The 22,668-nt window shown below is 41.6% G+C and overlaps 1 protein-coding gene and 2 long non-coding RNA genes across 17 annotated transcripts in view; 1 reads left to right on the forward strand and 2 right to left on the reverse strand.

The window, feature by feature from the left end:
* Positions 1-22,668, forward strand: part of TRIM2 (tripartite motif containing 2) — a 193,769-nt gene that overhangs the window by 46,636 nt on the left and 124,465 nt on the right. For all 15 annotated transcript variants that reach the window (XR_014244519.1, XM_082391519.1, XM_082391520.1 and 12 more), the window contains 4 exons: positions 3,447-3,684; positions 14,401-14,552; positions 15,962-16,142; positions 16,949-17,672. Coding sequence is in view for 14 of the 15 variants with exons in the window: in XM_082391519.1 (XP_082247645.1) it covers positions 3,447-3,684; positions 14,401-14,552; positions 15,962-16,142; positions 16,949-17,672 (1,295 nt within the window). In the remaining variant the exon portion in view is untranslated. The remainder of the gene's footprint in view (positions 1-3,446; positions 3,685-14,400; positions 14,553-15,961; positions 16,143-16,948; positions 17,673-22,668) is intronic.
* On the reverse strand, positions 2,595-3,666 carry LOC309628457. The gene is made up of 2 exons (XR_014244537.1): positions 3,568-3,666; positions 2,595-3,326 (listed from the first exon to the last, which is right to left on the reverse strand). It is a non-coding gene; the product is annotated as an uncharacterized lncRNA (long non-coding RNA).
* LOC309628456 lies at positions 3,674-17,044 on the reverse strand. Its single transcript, XR_014244536.1, has 3 exons — positions 16,929-17,044; positions 7,575-7,730; positions 3,674-3,783 (listed from the first exon to the last, which is right to left on the reverse strand). It is a non-coding gene; the product is annotated as an uncharacterized lncRNA (long non-coding RNA).

Below are 22,668 nucleotides of genomic sequence, written 5' to 3' on the forward strand. Positions count from 1 at the left end.
TTATTAAGTACATTTTCTTTTATTAATTAATACACATAGTTAAAACTTTTTACCTCCTATCATAGAACAGGAAATTGATATTTCCAATGACTTCAAATCAATGGTAATTACATTTACCATCCAGTTTAAGGTACATTTGTTATCTCATTGAACGTGCTTTGAGTTGATTTACCTTGGAAGGTCTCAACTGCAACAGAATAACTACATCTTTGGTGGTGATGGATGGATGGAGAAGGTGGATTTGTTACTGGTGGTTGTGGCATTTTGTTTGTTTTGCTTTCTTTGTTTTGGGTTGTTGTGGGGTTGTGTGTGTGTGTGCGTGTGTGTACAGTTTTTTGTTTGTTTTAAGTGGTGGTATATAGGGCACTGATAGTTTGTACTTTATTCATAATTTTATACCTTGGCTTAAGTACTTTAAAATTCATATTCCAAAATGGCGAAATGGAGAGTGATTTTTTTCCCCCTCACTCAATGGATGTAGCTAAAGCATGACCACGAACTTTAACTGTCCATGGGTTCCTGGGCTCACATGGTAAGGGCATTACTTGAGAGGGAGCAGTCGACATAGCTGGGCACTCTTTATACACGACGCTGAGAGCCACTCAGCTTGAGCTTGGCAGGGCGGCCCCATTCCCCAGTGTTCAGTGTCTCGTCAGGCTGTGTTTGGCTCCCGTTTCCTTGCTCTTGCAGGTGAGAAGCAGCACTTCTGGGCTGCCCGGGCTTGGCCTCCTGGCCTCTCAATTAGGTCTAGCCCACGCCACTTCCACTCCCCATCCAGTAGCTACTGCTGGAGATTTTCAGGATCCTACCATGGCAAGTCCCTAGGGAATGCTATGTGTTGAAATTGTTTTAGCATCGTGTGCATTGAGCTGATTTCCTTTTGAAGGTGCTGGCAACTTTCCCTAAGATGGAAAATTTTGTTTATGTAGAGACAAAACTTCACGGCTTGTCATGGAGAGAGACCCAGGACCCCTTATCTCCATCTCCTGCTGGGCACAAACACCGGCTGCTCAGTGGACAGCCGCTCTCTTACTCTCGTTTGTTCTAAAATGCCATCAGTGGGGCTTGGAGGACACGGACACAGTCCCTGGCCTTATGAAGCTTCCAGCCAAGTGCAGGAGCCAGTTATTAAACACCTACTCACTCAGATTAATGTGAGATTAAACCAGTGACAAGGGCCATATACCAGAAGTACACAGGCAACCACGTAATAGGGGAATTTGTTCTAATCGGGGAAGGCTACCTGCAGAAGTGATGAATAGGCAGAAATCCCAAGGATGAGGAAAAATTAATTTAGCAAAGGGGAGTGAGCAGAAGAAAAGAATTTCAGGTATGTGCAAAGGTGTAGCGTGAGAGGGACTGTAACACTTTGGAAGAACTTAGATGGGCCCAAATGTGCAGCAAATGAGGGGAAAAGACAGAAAATAAATAGGTCCAGATCATATAGGTGGGTAATCCATATTACCACATATGGATTCTTGTCTTCATTGTAAGAACAGTGGAAGCCATGGAAGGGTTTCATCTTAGATGTGAGGGGGAGGAGATTTAAATGGCCGGCTTTGCATTTGGGAAAGGTCACTCTGGTTGCAGTATGGAGAAGGGTGAGGGGGGTACAAGGTGGATGGCATTATACCAGGGGTAGGGCGACTGCAGACATCTAAGCAAGGGTGTCTTCATACAGATGAAGAGACCTGGGGAGGCTGGAACGATATTGAGGAATTTCCAGGCTTTGGTGATGGGTTGCATGTGGACAGTGAAGACCAGTACGGGAATTACTGTTTTTAGAATGACTCATGGTTCTGGTTTGCTTAGATGAAGGGATGGAGGTGCAGTTCACTGATGGGTGGAGGACACAGCGTGCGGGAAGATCATGGGTTTGGTTTTGAACATGTTGAGTTTTAGGACCTGTGAGACCTCTAAGAGGAGATGTCAAGAGAGCAGTTAGTGTACGGTTATGGGGCTCAGAGAAGGCATCCGTGGGAAGAAACATAAATATGAGAGTGTTATGCTTATCGTGCATTATAATATAATACCCCAGGGAAAGAAGAGGGCTTACGATAAACCTTGATTAACTCCAAACTATATTGACTCAGTAGAAAAGAGACCAGGCAGAAGGAGAACCAGGTGAGTGTGGTATCGGAAACCAAGGAAAGATAAAGTTTCATAAAAAGGAGGGGTGGGGAGGCAGTGCTCAAGCTTGATGAATGACAGAATCGAAAAACGTGTATTATATTTAGATGTCGCTAGTGACCTTAGCAAAAGCTGTTTTATCTCTGGTATTGATTCAGTGCTATCTACTGTGTGACACAGTGAAGGTCAGTTAACCTCCTTGATGTCAGTTTCCCCATCTGCAAAATAAGAGAAATGGGGCGAAATCAGAGGTTTTCAAATTTGTTGGAGAAACTGGGAAACACTGTAGTGATGTCGAGCTTAGATTCTGGTGCCAAATTGCCTGGGTTTGAACAACCACTCTGCCTCTGACGGCCTAAGTCCCTTGGGCAAGTAACTTACCCTCTCTCTGCCTGTCTTTCCTCATACATTTAAAAGTGATCACAGGATTATGGGAAGTAAAGTTGACCCCCAAACAACACGGGTTTGAACTGCATGGGTTTACTTATATGCGGATTCTTTTCAGTAGTCAGTATTACAGGATGACAAGATCTGCGGTTGGTTGAATCTGCAGATGTAGAATCCCGGATGTGGAGGAACTGGGTAATTGAAGGGCTGGCTCTGAGTCATACGTGGATTTTCGGATTTTCCACTGCACCAAGGGTCGGCGCCCGTAACTCGCACGTTGTTCAAGGGTCAACTGTATTAGCCATACATTTCGCTGATTAAATGAATTAAGTTGATGGCTCTTAAGGAGAGGCTGTTAAGAAGAGATGGTGTTGGTGGGACTCTGGGTGTCCCATCCCTGTTTCAAACAAAACATTTCCACTTCGATGTGTTTTTAACATCTGAAATCTGCTTATGATTTTGTATGTAAAAAGAGTTTCAGCGCTAACAGATAAAATGTGACATGTTTCTTCCAGTTTGTGTAAAAGTCCACAAATTCGTGAACGCCGTACTAGGTATTCTAGGCCAGTGCTTCTCAATCTTAAATGTGCGTACACATCGCCTGGGAATCTGATTCATCAGGCCTGGAGTGGGTCCTGCGAGTCTGCGTTTCTTCCACGCTCCCCGTTGAGGCCAGTGATGCTCACCTGTGGACCACACTTTGCCTGTGTGGCAAAGCTCGAGGAAACAGTACCAAACTCAATGAGATTATCTGATCAGTTGACCGGTCCAATGTGAGGTGACCTACTGACTTCAGAACTAATCTTTTCCTAGTGAAGGAGACCACAACGGAAGTTACGCAAAGTAGCCCTGTAGTCACCGAGAACCTGTCTGGTACCCCCTGCAGGAGCCCCACTGTGCTGACCGCCCCGCTTCTGTTTCTGTGACAGGTGCCTGCAGAACTACATTCCCGCCCACAGTCTAACCCTCTCCTGCCCCGTGTGCCGCCAGACCTCCATCCTGCCCGAGAAGGGGGTGGCCGCGCTCCAGAACAACTTCTTCATCACAAACCTGATGGACGTGCTGCAGCGAACTCCAGGCAGCAGTGCTGAGGAGTCCTCCATCCTGGAGACGGTCACCGCCGTGGCTGCGGGGAAGCCTCTCTCTTGCCCAAACCACGATGGGAATGTAAGTGAGCGGATTGCCGGCACTGCCTGGCCGAGGGGCTGCTTGATTTGGGGAGGCTTTGGTCAATCAGAGGGTATATACACTGAAACAGAACTCCACCTGGAAAATGAGTGATTGAAAACACTTTTTACCTGTCCTCAGACTATTTTGCCTGCTTCCTTTCTCTGACCCAATTTATTTAAATAATAAGATCAATCTTCATTGTGCCGACTTAGCACAAATTGTTGGTTTCCCCAGGAGAGCAAACTCACAACTGTTTGCAAGCTGGGCATACTTTGACCCACAAACATCTGTGTAATAAATTATGGAGAAAGATTTAATAGTAGATAAGTTCTGCAAGTTGAGAATGATTATTAAAATGTTATTTACAGTGTTTTATTTTTCTTGCTAGGGAAATTTTTCTCATGCTCCATTAGACCCTATTCCTTAATCATAAATACTCTGAAGTTATGTGAATCCCTGATCAGAGATTATAGCCTGTAGATTCCAAACATACTTCCTGCTGCCAGCAAACACAGTAACCATTATAAACTCGGGAGGACCGGGGTTTGCCATCAAACGATGGATTCACAGCAGCTGTGTAGCCTGAAGAGGCAGCACTGTGTAGCAGCTCACTGCCGGCTTTGGAGTCAGACTGCCTGATTCAAATCCTGTTCTTCAAACTCATTTCCTGTGTCAGCTTTGGGAAATTTACTAAACTCTCTGTCTCACTCCCTCATCTGCAGAAGGAAAGTAATAACAGTCTCCCATACAGGATTATTTGGAGAATTAAATATTTTAGTCATAGAAAGCATACTGTAAGCTCTCTATAAATATTAGCTATTAAAATTATTTCTAATTAATGGCTTATTTCATTTTTTTCTTTATGTAGTGACCACTTCAAAAGTGTCTGAAACTGCTATAATCAAACCACTGAAGTAACATGAGGTTCTTAGGGCAAAGCAATAATTATTAGCCGTAACTAATAACTGTTGATCTACCTCTCAAAGACCCACTGTGCTGCAGCCTCACTGGCCTCCTAGAACTTGCCAAGTGGTTTCCCACCTTGGGCCCTGGCTGCTCTCTGTTCCTCATGCCTGGAATGCTCTTCGTTCCCTCTTTATGTGTCTAGCTCATTCTCACCCTCCGTGTCTCAGCTCAAATTTCTCCTACACCAGGCAGTCCTCTCTAGCGCACGCTCTAGGGCAGACCGCCTCTGACACCCGGTTTCCCGCCATCATACCACTGTCTTGATTTCCTTCATGACATTTGCCGTGTTCTGCCTGCCTCCAGCTGTGTATCTGCTGGCTTTCCTTGTAGAAAGTGAGCTCCAAGAGGGAGGGACCATGTTCATCATTATACCCCTAGCACTCAGCACAGCATCTTACACATGGAAGTGTACATATAAACAGAGACCAACCAAATGAGGAAAAGCAAAGGCTATTTACTCAGCACTTGCTGTAACAAGGAGTCAGACCATCACTTATGTTTTGTCAGAGACTCAAAGTCAGGCAGAGGAGCGGGAAAGCTCTGTAGTGGAAAAAAGGGGAGGCTTCAGCTGTGCCCTGATTGGGAGTGGTTGGCATGGGGAAGCTGGGGGCCAACTAATTAGAAGGGGGACATCCTACGTGACTGCTTAGAGGTACAGATTTGGCTTTCTCTGGTTGGTCCTAAGTTGGAAGCAGGGACAAAAATTATAGAAGCTGTTAATTATCAAGTCCTAACCATTTGGGGTCAATTGGTACAGAAGTTATTGTTTAGCTTTTTGGATTGTTACCAGAGATAGCAGTCTGACTTATAGCAGACTGGCTTCCTGGTTTGTTTCATTGTGGATAAGGAGGTTGGTTTCTTGGGCAGGTTGTGGGTCAGAGTTTTATTTTTGTATGGTCCGTGTGCATTTTTATATTCAGTCTCTCAGAAGTCAGTAGTACATATTTTTAAACAAATGGCCAGACACCATGCTAGGCTTCTCACACACCACTCTGTGTAAATTGGTAATGGTTACCTTCATTTTATAGATAAAGAAACTGAGACTTGAACAGTTTAAGTCACACAGCTAGTTGACACATCATAAAAGCTAGACCAGGAGGAAATAGCATCCTGAGTGTTTTGGTAGCCAAAACAAGAGAGACATCGTGGATTACATATCCTTAATTATTTAATCGAAAGCACACCAGGCTATTGATAACTGTAGATTTTTTGCACACTGTACTCCAAGGGAGAGTTACCATGTAAGTTTTGTGAAAGGAATTTGAAAGGGTGCCCTCTTATGACCGCTTCTCACACTAGCTCTTAGTGAATGCTAAGGCTGTCTCCTCCTGGGGCTCACATTCTAAATACTAGTCTGGGAAGGCATTTCCATCAGGTACCTGAGTCCCCTTCAAGTGTAGTCCAGGCATGGAGCTCTCTGGAGATCTGACTTGATAGGGGAGTAAAATTTTAGAAACTTTAGGAGATCTACTATAGACACTGGTCCAAATTTGGGGTGTAAAGGACAATCATGTGGAATGAGAAATAATGGCAACTGAAAAGATTACATCAATAAGTAAAGGCAGGAGTGTCGTGGAATTCAGGAATGAGCTTGCAGCTCAGCACAGCTAGAGCATGGAGATGCCCCAGTGGTGGTGGGAACATAGATGGGCTGGAGAATACAGGATGAGTCTGGAAAGATAGAGGGGAGAAATTGTGATGAGCTAAGAATGTCATCGAGGAAAGGTTTGACCTAAGTTTCATAAGCAGTGGAGAAGCATTAAAACCTTTTAAACAGGCGGTGGGTATGTTAATGGCATTGTGGAGGAATAGCGTAGCAGAGACTGGAGGCTGCACCACCAACTGAGTTTAGTATTGAGTCGTCCAAATGAGGGATCATAAGGGGTAGAACAAGAAAAGCATCAATGGACTTGGAGAAGGAAGGATGAATTTCAGAGAAAAGAGTATTCTTTCACTTGAGAATCTGCCTCCCACTAATAAAAAGGCATATACTAAAATCTGTTCAACTAAGCTATTAAGATTGTGAGAATTTGAGCAATTCAAATTGATCATATAATAGGTCATTTTTTTAAAATCACTGTATTTTTCCGTTGTGTAGACCAAGTTCCTGCACCACAATGCAATAAAATTACACTAGTAACATATGTTATAGAAGAAACCCCAAATCTTTTTTAAAAGTTTATAATTATTTAATCAAAGAAAAAATAGCAAAATTAGACTATTTACAAAATATTGAAAGTGTAAGCTTTATCTATTAAATGTATAAGATAAAGTCATTATCTATACTCAGGAAATTTTATATGTTAAGTATTTTATTTAAAAAGAGTTCATTTCAAGAAGTTAGGAAAAGAACATTAAAATAAATATATGGCATATGAAAAAAAGAAAATAGTAAAGATAACCTTGGAGAGTTTGAAAATAATGAAACAATTGTGTTGATGAATATATACAAGAGCTGAATTTTTTTTAATTAATGAAATAATCTGACATCTGGTAAAGCACCAAAGGGTAAATATAAATAAATCAAATTGGGACTAATAAAGAGATATCAGTATAGATAAAAAGAAGATTTTAAAATTAGTAGATCAATTTTCTGTGCTAAAGGGTAATATAGTGAAAGTTTGAATGAAGTGGATGATTAACTAGGAAACTACAAATGATCAAGAAAACCCAAATAGACCTATAATCTTGAAAAAAACTGGTGAAAGTTCATTTAAAACTGAATGCCTTCAAACCTGTATAAAACAGATATGGTTCATAATATCTATACTTCTGGATCATAAGAAAAGATAGGAAGCTCCCAAATTCACCTATGATATACTCATTAACTCTGACACCAAAATCTAGTGAAGACAGAACAAAAAGAAAACTATGAATCATTTAGTTTATGAAAGTAGCTGTAAAATTCTTATTTAAAGTACCTGAGCAGGGACTTCCTTGGTGGTCCAGGGGTGGGACTTCGCTCTCCCAATGTAGGGGACCCAGGTTCGATCCCTGATCGGGGAACTAGATCCCGCGTGAATACCGAAACTAAGAGTCTGCTAAGAGTCCGCATTCTGCAAAGAAGATCCCGCGTGCTGCAAGGAAGACACGGCGCAGCCAAAATAAATAAATATTTTTTTAAAAAAATAAATAAATAAAATAAAATACCCCAGCAAACTTTTACCGTGTAAGAGCACTTACTTACTAATTAAGAAAAATATTGAATATCACAAAAGAAAATGAGCCTAGAACTTGAAAAATTCACAGGAGATCTATAAACAGTTAATAATCATAGGAGAAAATAAATGTTAAGCTTCACAAAGAATTCCTAAAGATGTATTTCCTGAGCATGCCTGAGCAATAGAGACCCTTGGATGCCATAGGCTGCTAAGGAGAAACACTCACAGAGATGCTAATTCCAGCAAAGGTAAAGAAGCCTTTAGGTTGAAACGTTCCCTGTTTCTCTACCAAACATATCACATCAAATCACATTAAAAATTAACTCTAAATTTAGAGTTGGATCCTCCTGGAGGTGAATGAAGCTATTTAAAGTGTGTTTTGAGCACTTTTTCTATGCTGAGTCATTATGAGTCTTTGGAATCATAAAACGTATAAACTAGCAAGAGGCCTTGGAAAATTTACTGCGTGTCTTGAATCATTCAATTGTTCCACCATAGATTGTAGGAGTTCTCTGCTGATGCTCTGAAACAGGGGTCCTCACTGCATATTCAAGTCAAATGCATGCAATATTACAGATAAATGGCTGTGGTTAATTGCCATGGGCAAATCTTTAAAAACAATTCAAACAATTCCATAAAATCAGGTAATTAACAATGAAGCAGGATGTTGCCCTCATAAACTGCCTGGTGCTGATTAGCACATGTGGATGAAAGCCTGTCATTTACTTTCAGTGCTGTGACACTATCTGTCTTCTAATTAAACTGCCATGGCTGCATTGTTCAAATACAAAGAAAAATAGGAATAATCGTCAGTGATTTAAGAGGTGCTTTGCACTTAAAGCAGACATTTGAGCTCATGCCTCGAAGTCCCAGAACACAAATGATCCTTAAGCCCTGTTGTTGCTGGCTTAGGTGCCTTCCTAACAAGCATGTTAAGAGGTGCAAAGGAGAGATCCTCATTAAGAATACCCTGCCACTAATCAGCCCCCACTTCCAGAAGCCTGGTGGGGGGGTGGGCGGTGGTGGCTGCAAGGCCCTGACCATCCTTTTCAGCACGTTATTATGCATATAGTCCTGCCATCTCCTCTTCTAATGAACACAGATGGTGACTACCTGTCAACAACAACAAGCTCATCCTGGGCTCTGGCCCACCCACCCTTGGGAGCACCAGTGTCCTCTCACCCAAGATGGATGAGTTCAACTGAGTTGCTCACCTCCCACAATGAAGTCTCAGCTTGAGTCAAAGCTGTCAGAACCTGAGCACAAGCATTAGAGAATGACTAGTTGTAGACGCTTCAAAATGATTTCAGGGCCTTTACTTCCCAGGAAACATGCAAGATACAGAACCAGGGACAACTACCCAGGTCTGTTGCTATCTCTTCAAAGATGCAATCAATTTCTTAAACTGGAGGTTAAAATCACTTAACATAAAATTCAACATTTTAACCACTTTAAAGTGTACAATTCAATGGCTTTTAGTATATTTAAAAGGTTGTCCAAACATCACCACCATCTAATTCCAGAAGTTTTTCATTACCCCCCAAAGAAACTCCATACCTATTAAGCAGCCATTCCTCATCCCCTCCCCGACACCCCAACCCCTGGCACCCATCAGCCTGCTTTCTGTCTCTAAGGATTTGTCCATTGTGGACATTTGATATAAATGGAATTCTCCAATATGTGGCCTTTTGAGTCTGGCTTCTATCACTTAGCATAATGTTTTCAAGGTTCATCTATATTACAGCGTATATCAGAACTTCATTCCTCTTGTATGGCTAAATATTATACCATAATTTGTTTATCCATTCATGAGTTGATGGATATTTGGGTTGTTTCCACCTTTTGGCTATTATGAATAATGCTGCTATGAACATTCATGTACAGTTTTTGTGTGGACATACGTTTTCAGTTCTCTTGGGTAGATACCTAGGAGTGGAATTGCTGGGTCATATGGTAATATTTAACCTTTGAGGAACCACCAACTGTTTTCATAGAATTACACCATTTTACATTCCCACCAGCAAAGTATGAGAGTTCTGATTTTTTCACATTCTCACCAATACTTGTTATCTGATTTTTTGAGTCTAGCCCTCCTAGCTGGTGTGAAGTGGTGTCTCACTGCAGTTTTGATTTGCATTTTCCTAGTGACTAATGATGTTAGAGTATTTTCCTGTGAAAATTGGCCATTTTTGTTTACCCTTTTTAAACAAATGTCTATTTAATTCCTTTGACAATTTTTGAATTGGGTTCTTGAGTTGCAGGAGTTCTTTGTATGTTCTGGATACTACATCCTTATCAGATATATAACTAGGAAATATTTTTCCCATTCTTTTTACTTTCCTGGTGCTGCCCTTTGATACACAAGTTTTTAATTTGATGAAGTCCAATTTATCTATTTTTTCTTTTTTTGCTTGTGTTTTTGGTATCATATCTAGGAATCTATTGCCAAGTCCAAGGTCATGAAAATTTAACCCTATTTTTTTTTTCTAGGATTTTTATAGTTTTAGCTCTTACATTTAGGTTGTTAATCTATTTTGAGTTAATTTTTGTATATGGAGTGAGGTAAGGTTTCAACTTCATTCTTTTACACATAGATATCCAGTGGTCTTGACATCCCTTGTTGAAAAGCCTCTTTTCCCCCATTGAGTGGTCCTGGCACCCTTTTCAAGAATCAGTTGACCATAAATGTATGGTTTTATTTCTGGACTCTCAATTCTATTCCATTGATCTATATGCCTATCCTTATGCTGGTAACACACAATTTTTATTACTCTAGCTTGGTAGTAAGTTTTGAAATAGGGAAGTGTGAGGTTTCCAATTTTCTTCTTCTTTTGAAGATTGTTTTGGCTATTCAGGGTACCAGTGTAATTTTATATAAATTTTAAGAACAGCTTGTTCACTTCTGTGAAAAAAGAAGTTGGGGTTTTGATAGATATTTCATTGAATCTATAGATCAATTTGGGAATATTGCCCCCTTAACAATATTAAGTCTTCCAATTCATGAGCATGGGATATCTTTCCATTTATTTCCATTATTTAGGTATTCTTTAATTTCTTTCAACAATATTTTGTAGCTTTCAGTGTACAAGTCTTGTACCTTCTCTGTTAAAGTTATTCTTTAAGTATTTTATATTCTTTTGGATGCTATTATAAATGGAATTTTCTTAATTTCATTTTTGGATTGTTCATTGCTAGTGTATAGAAATACAACTGATTTTTGTTTGTTGATGTTGTATCCTAAAACTTTGCTGAATTCATTTGTTAGTTCTAATAGTGTGTGTGTGTGTGCATGTGCACATGTGTACATTCTTTGGGATTTTCCATATATAAGTCATCTCTGAATAGAGAAATTCTTACTTCTTCTTTTCCAGTTTGGATGCATTTTATTTTTCTTGCTTATACGCTCTGGCTAAAACTTTCAGTACATTGTTGAATAGAAGTGGCAAAAGTGGACATCCTTGTCATGTTCCTGATCTTAGGAGGGAGTCACTATTAAGTAAGCTGTGGGGTTTTTGCAGATGCCGTTTTTCAAGTTGAGGAATTTTCCTTCTATTTCTAATTTGATGTGTTTTTTGTTTTGTTTTGTTTTTTATCATGAAAGGGTGTTGGATATTGTCAAATCCTTTTTCTGTATTTACTGATCTGATCATGTGGGATTCTTCCCCTTCATCTTATTAGCGTGGTGTATTACATATATTGATTATTGTATGTGGACCACCCCTGCATTCCTGGAATAAATCCCATTTGGTCATGGTGTTTAATCTTTTTAATATGCAGCTGGGTTCAGTTTACTAGTATTTTGTTAAGGATTTTTGCACCTACATTCATAGGGATTATTAGTCTTTAATTTTCTTTTCTTGTGTGATGTCTTTGACTTTGGTGTCAGTATATTACTGGCCTAATGAATTAGGAAATGTTCCCTTCTCTTCTATTTTTTGAAGAGTTTGGGGATTGGTGTTAATTCTTCTTTAAATGTTTGGTAGAATTCACCAGTGAAGCCATCTCGCCCTGGACTTTTCTTTGTTGGAGGTTTTTTGAATATTGATTCATCTCTTTACTTATTGTAGGTCTATTCATATGTTCTATTTCTTCTCTAAGTTAGTTTTGGTAGTTTGTGTGTTTCTAGGAATTTATCCATTTTATCTAGGTTATTTGATTTGTTGACATACAACAGTCCATAGTATTCTATTTGTCAATTTTGTTGATTCTTACAAAGAGCCAACTGTGGCTTCATTGATTCTCTCTATTGTTTTTCTGTTCTCCATTTTATTGATCTCCACACTAATCTTTATTTCCTTTCTTCCGTTTGCTTTGGGTTTAATTTGTTCTTCTTTTTCTAGTTCTCTAAGGTGGAAGCCTAGGTTATTGATTTGAGATCTTCTTTTTAATGTAGGCATTTACAGCTATAAATTTTGCTCTGAGCACTGTCATAAGTTTTGATATGTTGTGTTTTTATTCATCTCAAAATATTTTGTACTTTCCCTTGTAATTTCTTCTTTGACTCATTGTTTGTGTTATTTAATTTCCACATATTTGTTAATTTTCCACATTTCCTTCTGTTATTGATTTCTAATTTCATTCTACTGTAGCCAGAGAAGATACTTTATATGACTTCAGTTTTTTTAAATTTATTGAGACTTTTGTGACCTAATGTATGGTTTCTTCTGGAAGATGTTCCATGTGTACTTGACAAAAATGTGTCTTCTGTTATTGAACAGAGTGTTCCACATGTGTGTGTTAGGCCTAGTTGGTTTATAATGTTGTTCAAGTTCTCTATTTCTTTACTGATCTTCTGTCTAATAGTTGTATCATTATTGAAAGTGGAATATTGAAATCTCCAACTATTATTATTGAACTCTCCATTTCTCCCGTCAATTCTGTCAGTTTTTGCTTCATATATATTAGGACTCTGCTGTTGGTTACATATTTATTAATAATTGTTATATCTTCTTGATGGATTTACCATTTTGTTATTATATAATGTCCTTTTTTTAATTGAAGTATAGTTGATAATGTCCTTTTCTGTCTGTTATAACAACTTTTGTCTTAAAGCCTGTTTTGTCTAATATTAGAATAGCTACTCCAGCTCTCTTTTGGTTACTCTTTGCACGGAATATCTTTTTCCATCTTTTTACTTTCAACCTAACGTGAGTCTCTTATAAACAGCATAGAGTTCACACATTCAGCAATGTTATTATAGACGTACTATGTGCAGGGAATTACCTAGGCTCTGGGTGAGAGAGTTGCAGTACTCAGTAACTTAAAATCTTATAAATATTTCATAAAAGGGGTATGAATAAAATTGCTTTAGTGGGTGCATTCACTTTATGAAAATCCATCAATCTGTGTTAGGATTTATGCCATTTTCTGTATGTGTGTTATACTTCAAGAAAAAGATTCCCCCCCCCCGCCCCAAGTGCTTTGGGAATTCAATATTGGAGAAGTTATTTCCAGCTGAGAGAATAAGGGGAATGCCTTCACAAGGAAACTAACCTTCAGGCTTTATGTTATATTGATACTGAGAGTTCACCACAGTCAGGGTCAGGTGGTTTTATTTTCAGGTAAGCAAATGATATCATCAGCGCCATCATCACTGCTACTACTTATTAACAACTTACTATGTGCCAGTGCCAGGCATCGTCTAAGTTCTTTGTGCCTATTAATCTACCAAATCCTCATCGCAGCCCTATGAAGTAGGTTAGTATGTTACACGACTGTCCCCATTTGCCAAAGCGAAAATTGAGACACGGTGAGGTCACGTAAGTGGTGGAGCCAGGATGCAAACTGTTGCATCCAGCTCATCTCTTATCCAAACAGTAGCCATTCTCAAGGTGCAATCCAGGAACTCTCATGGGTCTCCAGACCCTTTCAGGGGATCCACAAGGTCAAAACTATATTTATGATAATACTAAAACATTATTTACCTTTTTTACTCTCAACCTCTCATGAGTATTCAGTGGCATTTTCCAGAGACTCTACTATGTGTGCTAGCAAAACAGATTGAATACAGAAGCAGATATGAGAATCCAGCTGTCTTCTATGAAGCCAGACACTGAAGAGATTTACAAATATGAAAAGCAATGCCATTCTCCTCACAAAATTTTTTGTTTTGCAAAATATACTTTTCATAAATTATATTAATGTTAACATTTATTTTTGCTTTTGATAAATTAATCAATATTTTGAATGTTTCTCAGTTTCCATTTTTAACATAATAAATAGCTATAGATATAACTCATATAAACACAAAGCATTCGGAATCTTCAATCATGTATAAAGAGTGGAAAGGGGTCCTGAGACCAAAAAGTTTGAGCACCAAAGGCCTATACTGTTCTGCCTTAGGGGAGTGGCCAAGAAAAGCTGGTTTTGTGGCCATAGCAACAGCTTTGGAGTCCGATCCACCTCTGTTCGAGACCTGGAACATAAAAGTTTGTCTTTCCTTTTCTCCTGTGAACCTGGATATAATACTGCCCACATCCTGGGGAGGCTGTGAGAATTCACTGAGAGAGTGCAAGTGAAGGCCTAGTGCATGGTCAGCACTCAGTCACTGGCACCAAACCTGGAATTGCTCTTGTGTCACCCGCAGGTGATGGACTTTTACTGCCAGTCCTGCGAGACCGCCATGTGTCGGGAGTGCACGGAGGGGGAGCACGCGGAACACCCCACAGTCCCCCTCAAGGACGTGGTGGAGCAGCACAAGGCCTCACTCCAGGTCCAGCTGGACGCTGTCAACAAAAGGTGTGCATACCTCTGCCTGGCTCCTGACTGGCCGCCTGTGGCCTCAGGGTCTCGTGTCCCAGTGGGATAGAAGATTCATGACACTTAAATAAATTGTCCTTTGATCATAGGCCTGTAGTCATAAACTAGTGAGTGATGAGGGTCATCCCCTGCCCCTTGGTAAAATTCCAACCCCCTTTTGTTATGAGTGGTGGTTTTCCTTTTAGTACCTTAGTATGATTAAATGAACAAAATATACTCGAGGAAAATACACTCTCAGGAGATCTCTGAAATTTGTGCCTGAAACCAGGCTGTCTGAAGAGCCTTTCTTAGCTACTGTTCTTGATACACTTACAAGCCACTGTGCCGACTGTGACTGGCTCATCTCTGTTTGAGCCCAGCAGAATGGTCCTGAGCAGCAAGTGCTCAATTTTCCTTCTCCTTCCCTGCTTCCAGGCTCTTTATTTGGCATGGAAATGAAGGAACAGAGTAGCTGTGTGATGCATGAGAAGGACCAAAGAGAGGAAATAAACAGCAAAATGAAAATAAATCTCTTTACCAAAAGTTGAAGTGAGAAAAGTGTGGCTATTCTATACTAATTAAAAGAACTTGGAAACTTGCAAGAAATTCCCAGGAAACTCTGAGTTTGGATAAGTTTTTCATGTGATTGGGTAAAAAGATACAGCTATATATTTAGACCAGTGGTCCTCAACCAAGGGCGATGATACCCCCCAAGGGACATTTGGCAATGCCTGGAGACAATTTGGTGTCACAACTGTGTGGGGGGGAGGGGTAGAGGAAAGGATGTTGTTAAACATCCTACAATTCACAGGACAGCCACCTGCAAGAAAGAATTATCTGGCCCAAAATATCAATATGTCAAGTTAGAGAACGCCTGATTTATTTATTTTTTCTTTTTCTTCTTATTTTTTTTATTGAAGTATAGTTGATTTACAATGTTGTGTTAATTGCTGCTGTACAGCAAAGTGATTCAGTTATACATATATATATATATATACATTCTTTTTAAAAAAATTCCTTTCCATTGTGGTTTATCACAGGATATTGAATATAGTTCTCTGTGCTCTACAGTAGGACCTTGTTGTTTATCCATTGTAGAGAACAGCTGATTTAGAGTGTGAGAAAAAGCCATGGGGTTCTGAGAGCTTCAAGGCTTTGTACCATCAATTTTTAAAATTAAATGATTGAGGTAGATTGAAATAGATGTGGACCCTCAAAATCTCTTCTCTCAAAGGCAGTAATTATGTCATGTCTTACTCACTCTGTTCTTCAGTTATTACTTTTTAAAGATGATGAAAGGCACAGAAGATATTTCTTGACAAAATATAGTGTTTGGATAGATTTTTTTTTTTTTTACTATTTCCGTGTGGATCTTATTATAATAACGACCTCTGATAACTGTCTTCCAGGCTCCCAGAAATAGATTCTGCTCTTCAGTTCATCTCAGAAATCATCCATCAGTTAACCGACCAAAAGGCCAGCATTGTGGATGACATCCATTCTACCTTTGATGAACTCCAGAAGACTTTAAATGTGCGCAAGAGCGTGCTGCTTATGGAGCTGGAAGTCAACTATGGTCTCAAACACAAAGTAAGACTCCACCCTTTCCTACAGACATCCTGTGAGAGGTGCACTATCCCGGGCCTCCCTGGCGCTAGCTTACTGTGTTCTACCAGCGGTAAAGGGGACTCAAATGGGTTAAGTGTCACTGTTATTCAGTAAACAGTAGTTTTCATTTAGTGGCTTATCCAGCTATTTCTTCCTTCTGTTTTCAGCAAAACTATGATTCTGTGGCCTTAAGTACCACTTGATAACTTGACACAAGGCAAAGTTGAATATCAAGTAATGCTTTCAGGATTTAGGGTTAAATTGGATTGTTTTCCTTCCTTAATTATAATGTCTAATAGTCTCTTAATTGCTCTCTCACCCACACCAACCTGTTAGTCAACTTCAGAGAGAACCCTGACTGCAGCCTTTGTTTAACTCTGCATGTCCCATCACAAAACCAGGGATGAAAGCTTCCGATATTCAGGTGTGGAGTTTTCATTTGTCTGGTTTCTGTTCCTTTAGGTGGTGACAGGGAAACTTTGGACATTAGACAAAGATACTGAATACTGAATAAAATTTCAGATCTCAGGCATAGCAATCTGGCTGCCAAGCTGTCGGTGACGTTTCTGCTTGCGCCTATCCAAGACACATGACCCCATAAATATGTGTGTGGGAGAGACAGGCGAGGAGGAAGGGAGAGAGTAGGAGCTGGTAAGGCGATTTAGGATTCAGCGTGAGACCGGGGTTCCCTGGGTTAAACTGAACACCCCCTGCCGGGGGCCAAGCGCGCGGGCAGGTGCGGGCGCGGGCGCCCTGGGAAGAGCTCACCCGGCTTGGTTTCCCCGCAGGTCCTCCAGTCGCAGCTGGATACTCTGCTTGAGGGGCAGGAGAGTATCAAGAGCTGCAGCAGCTTCACGGCGCAGGCCCTCAACCATGGCACGGAGACGGAGGTGCTGCTTGTGAAGAAGCAGATGAGCGAGAAGCTGAACGAACTGGCGGACCAGGATTTTCCGCTGCACCCGCGAGAAAACGACCAGCTGGACTTCATCGTGGAGACCGAGGGGCTCAAGAAGTCCATCCACAACCTCGGGACGATTTTAACCACCAACGCCGTCGCCTCCGAGACGGTGGCCACGGGCGAGGGGCTGCGGCAGACCATCATCGGGCAGCCCATGTCCGTTACCATAACAACCAAGGACAAAGATGGCGAGCTGTGCAAAACGGGCAACGCCTACATCACGGCGGAGCTGAGCACTCCCGACGGCAGCGTGGCGGACGGGGAGATCCTGGACAACAAGAACGGCACGTACGAGTTCCTGTACACAGTACAGAAAGAGGGCGACTTCACCCTGTCCCTGCGGCTCTACGACCAGCACATCCGCGGCAGCCCGTTTAAGCTGAAGGTGATCCGGTCGGCGGACGTGTCCCCCACCACCGAGGGCGTGAAGAGGCGCGTGAAGTCCCCGGGGAGCGGCCATGTGAAACAGAAGGCGGTGAAGAGACCCGCCAGCATGTACAGCACCGGCAAACGAAAAGAGAATCCCATCGAAGACGATCTGATCTTCCGAGTGGGTAAGGGGGAGGCGGCGCTGCACCTGAATTCTGAGCTTTGCTTTGGTTAAGGGGTGACTGGGAAAGTGTTGCAAATTGCAGCTTTGCAGGTCACAACTAAGGCTGACGGTTGCTGGGAGATAGGCGTGTATTTTATTAGGTGAGCTCATGCAGTCTCCTTCTCAGGAGATTTTATGATTTATTTTCCCCTCCTCCTCCCTCATCCCTCCTTCTTTCCTTCTCCCTCCCCCCCACCCCGCCTCTCTCCCGTTCTTACCACCGCTTCCTCCTCCTCCTTAGCACACAAGTGCTGCATATTCATTATGGAAAATTAGAAACTGAAAATAAGCAAAAGAGAATTAGAAAAATCACAGCACTCATAATCTGGACTTATTTTTTTTTGGTAGCAGTTTTTTTTTTACTTTTTATTTTATATTGGAGTATAGGTGATTAACAATGTTGTGTTAGTTTCAAGTGTACAGCAAAGTGATTCAGTTATACATATACATGTATCTATTGTTTTTCAGATTCTTTTCCCATTTAGGTTGTTACCTAATACTAAGTAGAGTTCCCTGTGCTATTTTAAATATAGCACTGTGTACATAATCTGGACATTTTAAAGGAAATGTTGGCAACCTTCCCCTCCGCCCCCCCGTGGGAATGTCTAGAGTACTCCTGCCTAACCCCAAGGCAGAGAGATACTCCTACCACATAAGTTCACGCATCATCTCTCTGGAATCTTCCAGCGTGGGCTATAACTGTGGGCAGAGGGTCTGATGCCTCCCTGTCACTGCTTCCTCATTGTAAGGGCTGGGGGTGAGGGACATGGTGCATTGCAAGTTGTCATGTCCAGTCGCCTGTAGCTGGAGAGCAGCCCCGAAGAGGAAGGGGTGGGTGGAAACCTGGAGAATGGAATGGGGTTGGGGCGGAAGCAAGAAGGCTTAGGATGAGCCGCGAGATTTGGGAATGCAAATCGCCCTTCCCTTGTCAGATTTATTGCGTCAGATTTTTTGAAGCTGTTTATTTTCTCAATAGAAAGCAAACTAAATGTAAACAACCAACCATTTGATAATTCTTTTTTTAAATTTATTTATTTTTTGGCTGTTCCACACGGCATGTGCGATCTTAGTTCCCTGACAGGGATCGAACCCATGCCCCCTGCAGTGGAAGCATGGAGTCTTAACCCCTGGACTGCCAGGGAAGTCCCCACAATTTGATAATTCTTAAGAAAAAAGTCTGCATGTTAGCTACCATATCCAAAAGTGGCTCCAGCCTGCTTCTCTTTCTGCTTCTTCAGTCCTACAATGCAGTATCTCTAAAAGGGTGCTGCGAGGTATGTTCACTGACACATGTAGAAAAACAATTCTGTGGTTCAGAGAGACTGGGGAAAGCTTAGCTTAAGTGAAGGAATCAGATTTTTTTTTTTTTTACTGTAGTGCCTTTAGAATCTGTTGATGTGCACAGTTTTTTGTTTGTTCGTTTGTTTGTTTTACTGCCACACTGGCAGTCTCAAAGGCAGTGGAGGGATAACAGACAGCACTTCCAAACTTGTCTGACCATAGAATTTTTTCCATGGAACGTCTTGGGAAAATAAGGCTCCTTGGAGCATTCTTGGGCAAAAGCTACTCCATTATTATTCATTTCTCTTTATTATTTAGTATTCTATACTATTTATTATTCTTTAGGGTGAATCTTCGTAAAGACCATGATATGGCAAGTAAACTCTCCGTTCAGGGCATGGAGACCCTCGTGCATTCACTGGCCATTTATGCAGTGTGGGTACAGAAGCCATTGAGACACCTGCCAAGGTAGAGTGGGTGGGCTGCGACAGGCGCACGATTGGAGCCTCCCAGGCCTGCCACTCCGGTTCTACCACTTATTTCAACCTTGACCAGGTCTCTCAGCTTCCCTGGCCTTCAGTTTCCATGTCCATAAAAGGAAAAGATAAAAATATCAGCTTCTCAGGACTCAGTTCCAAGCTTAATGCCTGGCATGTAGGAGGAGCTAAATAAAGAGAACGATTGTTTTTGCACATGCTATTAAGGCTGTTAGGTGTTCCCTGCTGCCTTTTCTTCTAAAACAATTGACCTTGCTGCTCCCCATTGATCTGCACTAAGAACAAATTCAGTCTCGCATTTAGAATCTCCCCTCCCCCAGCCAAGTGACCCCAGTCCGCTTCCCAGGCAGTGTGCAGAGTGGAAAAAGGCCCAGATCTGGGTCTGATTCTGATTCTCCTTGCCAACTGACAACTGGCTTGCCCCTTCTTAACCTGGTTTCTTCCTCCGTAAAATAAAGGGAATGAAATATTACCTAATTCTTAAGGTTGCTGTGGGGGAGAAATGAGAAGGAATTCGTATAGTACGGCTGGTACTTGCCTATGTACAGTAACTGCTCAGTTAATGGTGGCAATCATTTTACTATTGTTATTATTATCAATCATCACCCTTCCACCTGTGATTCTCACCTGAGAAAAGAGATATATCTCTTAGGGTGTTTTTCCCCCAACTATATTTATTCTGAATGCCTAGCTCCCACCCTAGAGGGACGGGGATACACTCTTCTCCCCTCCTGCCCATTGAGAAATGCAGCCATAGTGATTCACTGGCACTGGTGGGAAGGTGTTTAAATGTTGAAGCATTTGTAAAATGCTTAGAACGGTACCTGGCATACGGCACTAGGTCCAGGTTTATTAATGCCGGAGCTGCCATAACAAAATAGCACAGACTGGCGACTTAAACAACGGAAATTTATTTTCTCACAGTTCTGGAGGCTGGAAGTCTAAGCTCAAGGTGGCGGCAAGGTTGGTTTCTTGGGAGGCCTCTCTTCTTGGCTTGCAGATGGCTGCCTTCTGGCTGCTTTGCCCTCCCATGGTTGTCCCTCTGTGCACGCACACCCCTGGTGTTTCTTCCTCTTCTTAGAAAGACACCAGTCATATTGGATTAGGGCCTCACCCTAATGGCCTTATTTTAAGTTAATCACCTTTAAAGTTCTTAACTCCAAATACAGTTACATTCTGAGATACTGGAGGTTGGGACTGGACTTCAACATGAATTTTGTGGAGATACAGTTCAGCTTACAACAGATGCTAAACACCTCAGGTATGTAAGAGCAGCAAGGGAGATGGGTCTTACTTATCCATTCCTCTTTAACTTTATGAATCTAATCCAGAGTCTAGTCAAAAGATACCACCATTATGCAGTAATATAGCTCATAAAACATTGCTGGGTGATGGGAATACAGAGATGAAAGAAATGAGATCTTTTCCCTCTAGGAACTTAACAGAGGTTTGAGGTGACAGATGTGTGATCTACTAATAGCATGGATTAGGAGAAGGAATTTAAACCAGATGTGAAGGACCAGTACAACTTATCCAAGTTGAAATGGCATCCTGGGCAAGGGACCAGTGTGGAGGACAAAGGCAAGGGGAAGAGGAGTGAACGTGATTAATGTTTTGGGGGGGACACATCCATGAGAAGATGCAGGGGGAACAAAGGTCAGAGGGGTGGAAAGTGGTGGGGGCACTGGGGAGAGGAGCTGGACAGGTGAGTGTTGGAGTCCACAGCTCCTTGAACACCCTCTATGCTTTCACACCTGGGCACCTCCATCCGTGAATTCTTTCCCCAGTTTTATCCTTCCCTCAAGTCCCACCTTCTCTTTTCGAATCCACTGTGGTGGATTATTATTTCTGCTGAGGTCTTATTTCCTGATGATATTACGCATTACTTGAAGTCAAAGATGACATCTTTAATCATTTATAATCCTCAAACCACAAGAACACTTTGCCTAAGTACTTTGCCTATTTGAATCGAATCAAGTCATGACTTACTGCATGATTTAACTTGCTGCTCACCACTGTCAGATTCCAGTTTTGAAGCCCAGGGACACACAGACCAGGCAACAAAGCCCTAAGCTCAAGGGCAATCATCACATGTATTCCCATGCACAGAGCTGTGCTAGGCAATATTAGACAAACAGTACTGGCCTTCTAAGAACCTGTCTTTTCAAAATCTATACTGTTGGCTACATATGGGGAGAGTTTATGTAAATAATTAGAAGAGTTCAGCTTTCTGTTACAGTTATAGCTTTGTTTTAGGACTCTAGGTTTGTCTGTACTGTACAGTCAGGTTGTTAGGTGGTTGTTCCATGATACTGGAGCATTCATGATTAGAACAGTTCCCCCTCTGCATGTATTGAAGTCAGAATTCATTCAAATCCAACTACACACATAAGCTGGCAACTGGGGTTCTGCTGTTCCCTCAACTGGTCCCACATACTGAGCTTCTTGAGGCACTGATTTCATGTCGTAAGCTACATAGTTTTCATAAAACATGTATTAGGATTCATTTAACCACCCTAAATAACGTGTGTTAATTTTGTGTATTTGTGAAAGGGAGCCATCACTTTCTGGGCGATATAAAGGATTTTCAGGGGTAATTTTGACTCACATTTTCACCTTCCTCCCCGATTATCCAGCCCCGTAGTTAGATGGGCCCCTGCTGTTTGAGCTCCTACTATGTGCCTCATACGTGGCTGGGTCCTGGTATAATGGGAGGGGTGAGATTCTGACCCTGACCTAGAGGAGGCCATAGTCTGGAAGGGGACAAGTGTGTGACAAATGTGGTACCTTCAGTATGCGTGCCTTCAGAGGCTGGGGTGGGGTGGGGGAGGAGGCTGGCAAGCAGCAGGGAGTTAAGGAAGGATCTAGAGATGTCATCTAAACCTAAGCTGGCTTTGAAAGAGAAAGAGTCAGTCAGATGAAAAGAGGAAAAGGGAGGTTCAGATGAAGGGAAAGAAGATGAGAAACTAAGTAGTTTCGAGGAACTGTAAATGATTCCATTACCTGGAGTGTTAAGCGAAGTAAGATAGCAGAGAAGAGGTTCTGTTTCCTTGAAAAGGAGCTGAGACTTTGTTCTGTACACCTATGTTTCCCATAAAGCACTTGAATTCCTTGGGGTGCTTGGTAAAAATGAGAATTCCTGAATTCCGTACTGCATTTACAGAATCAGAATCTCTGGGG

This window comes from Balaenoptera borealis (genome assembly GCF_965194805.1).
Source record: "Balaenoptera borealis genome assembly, chromosome: 4".
Classification (NCBI taxonomy): domain Eukaryota; kingdom Metazoa; phylum Chordata; class Mammalia; order Artiodactyla; family Balaenopteridae; genus Balaenoptera; species Balaenoptera borealis.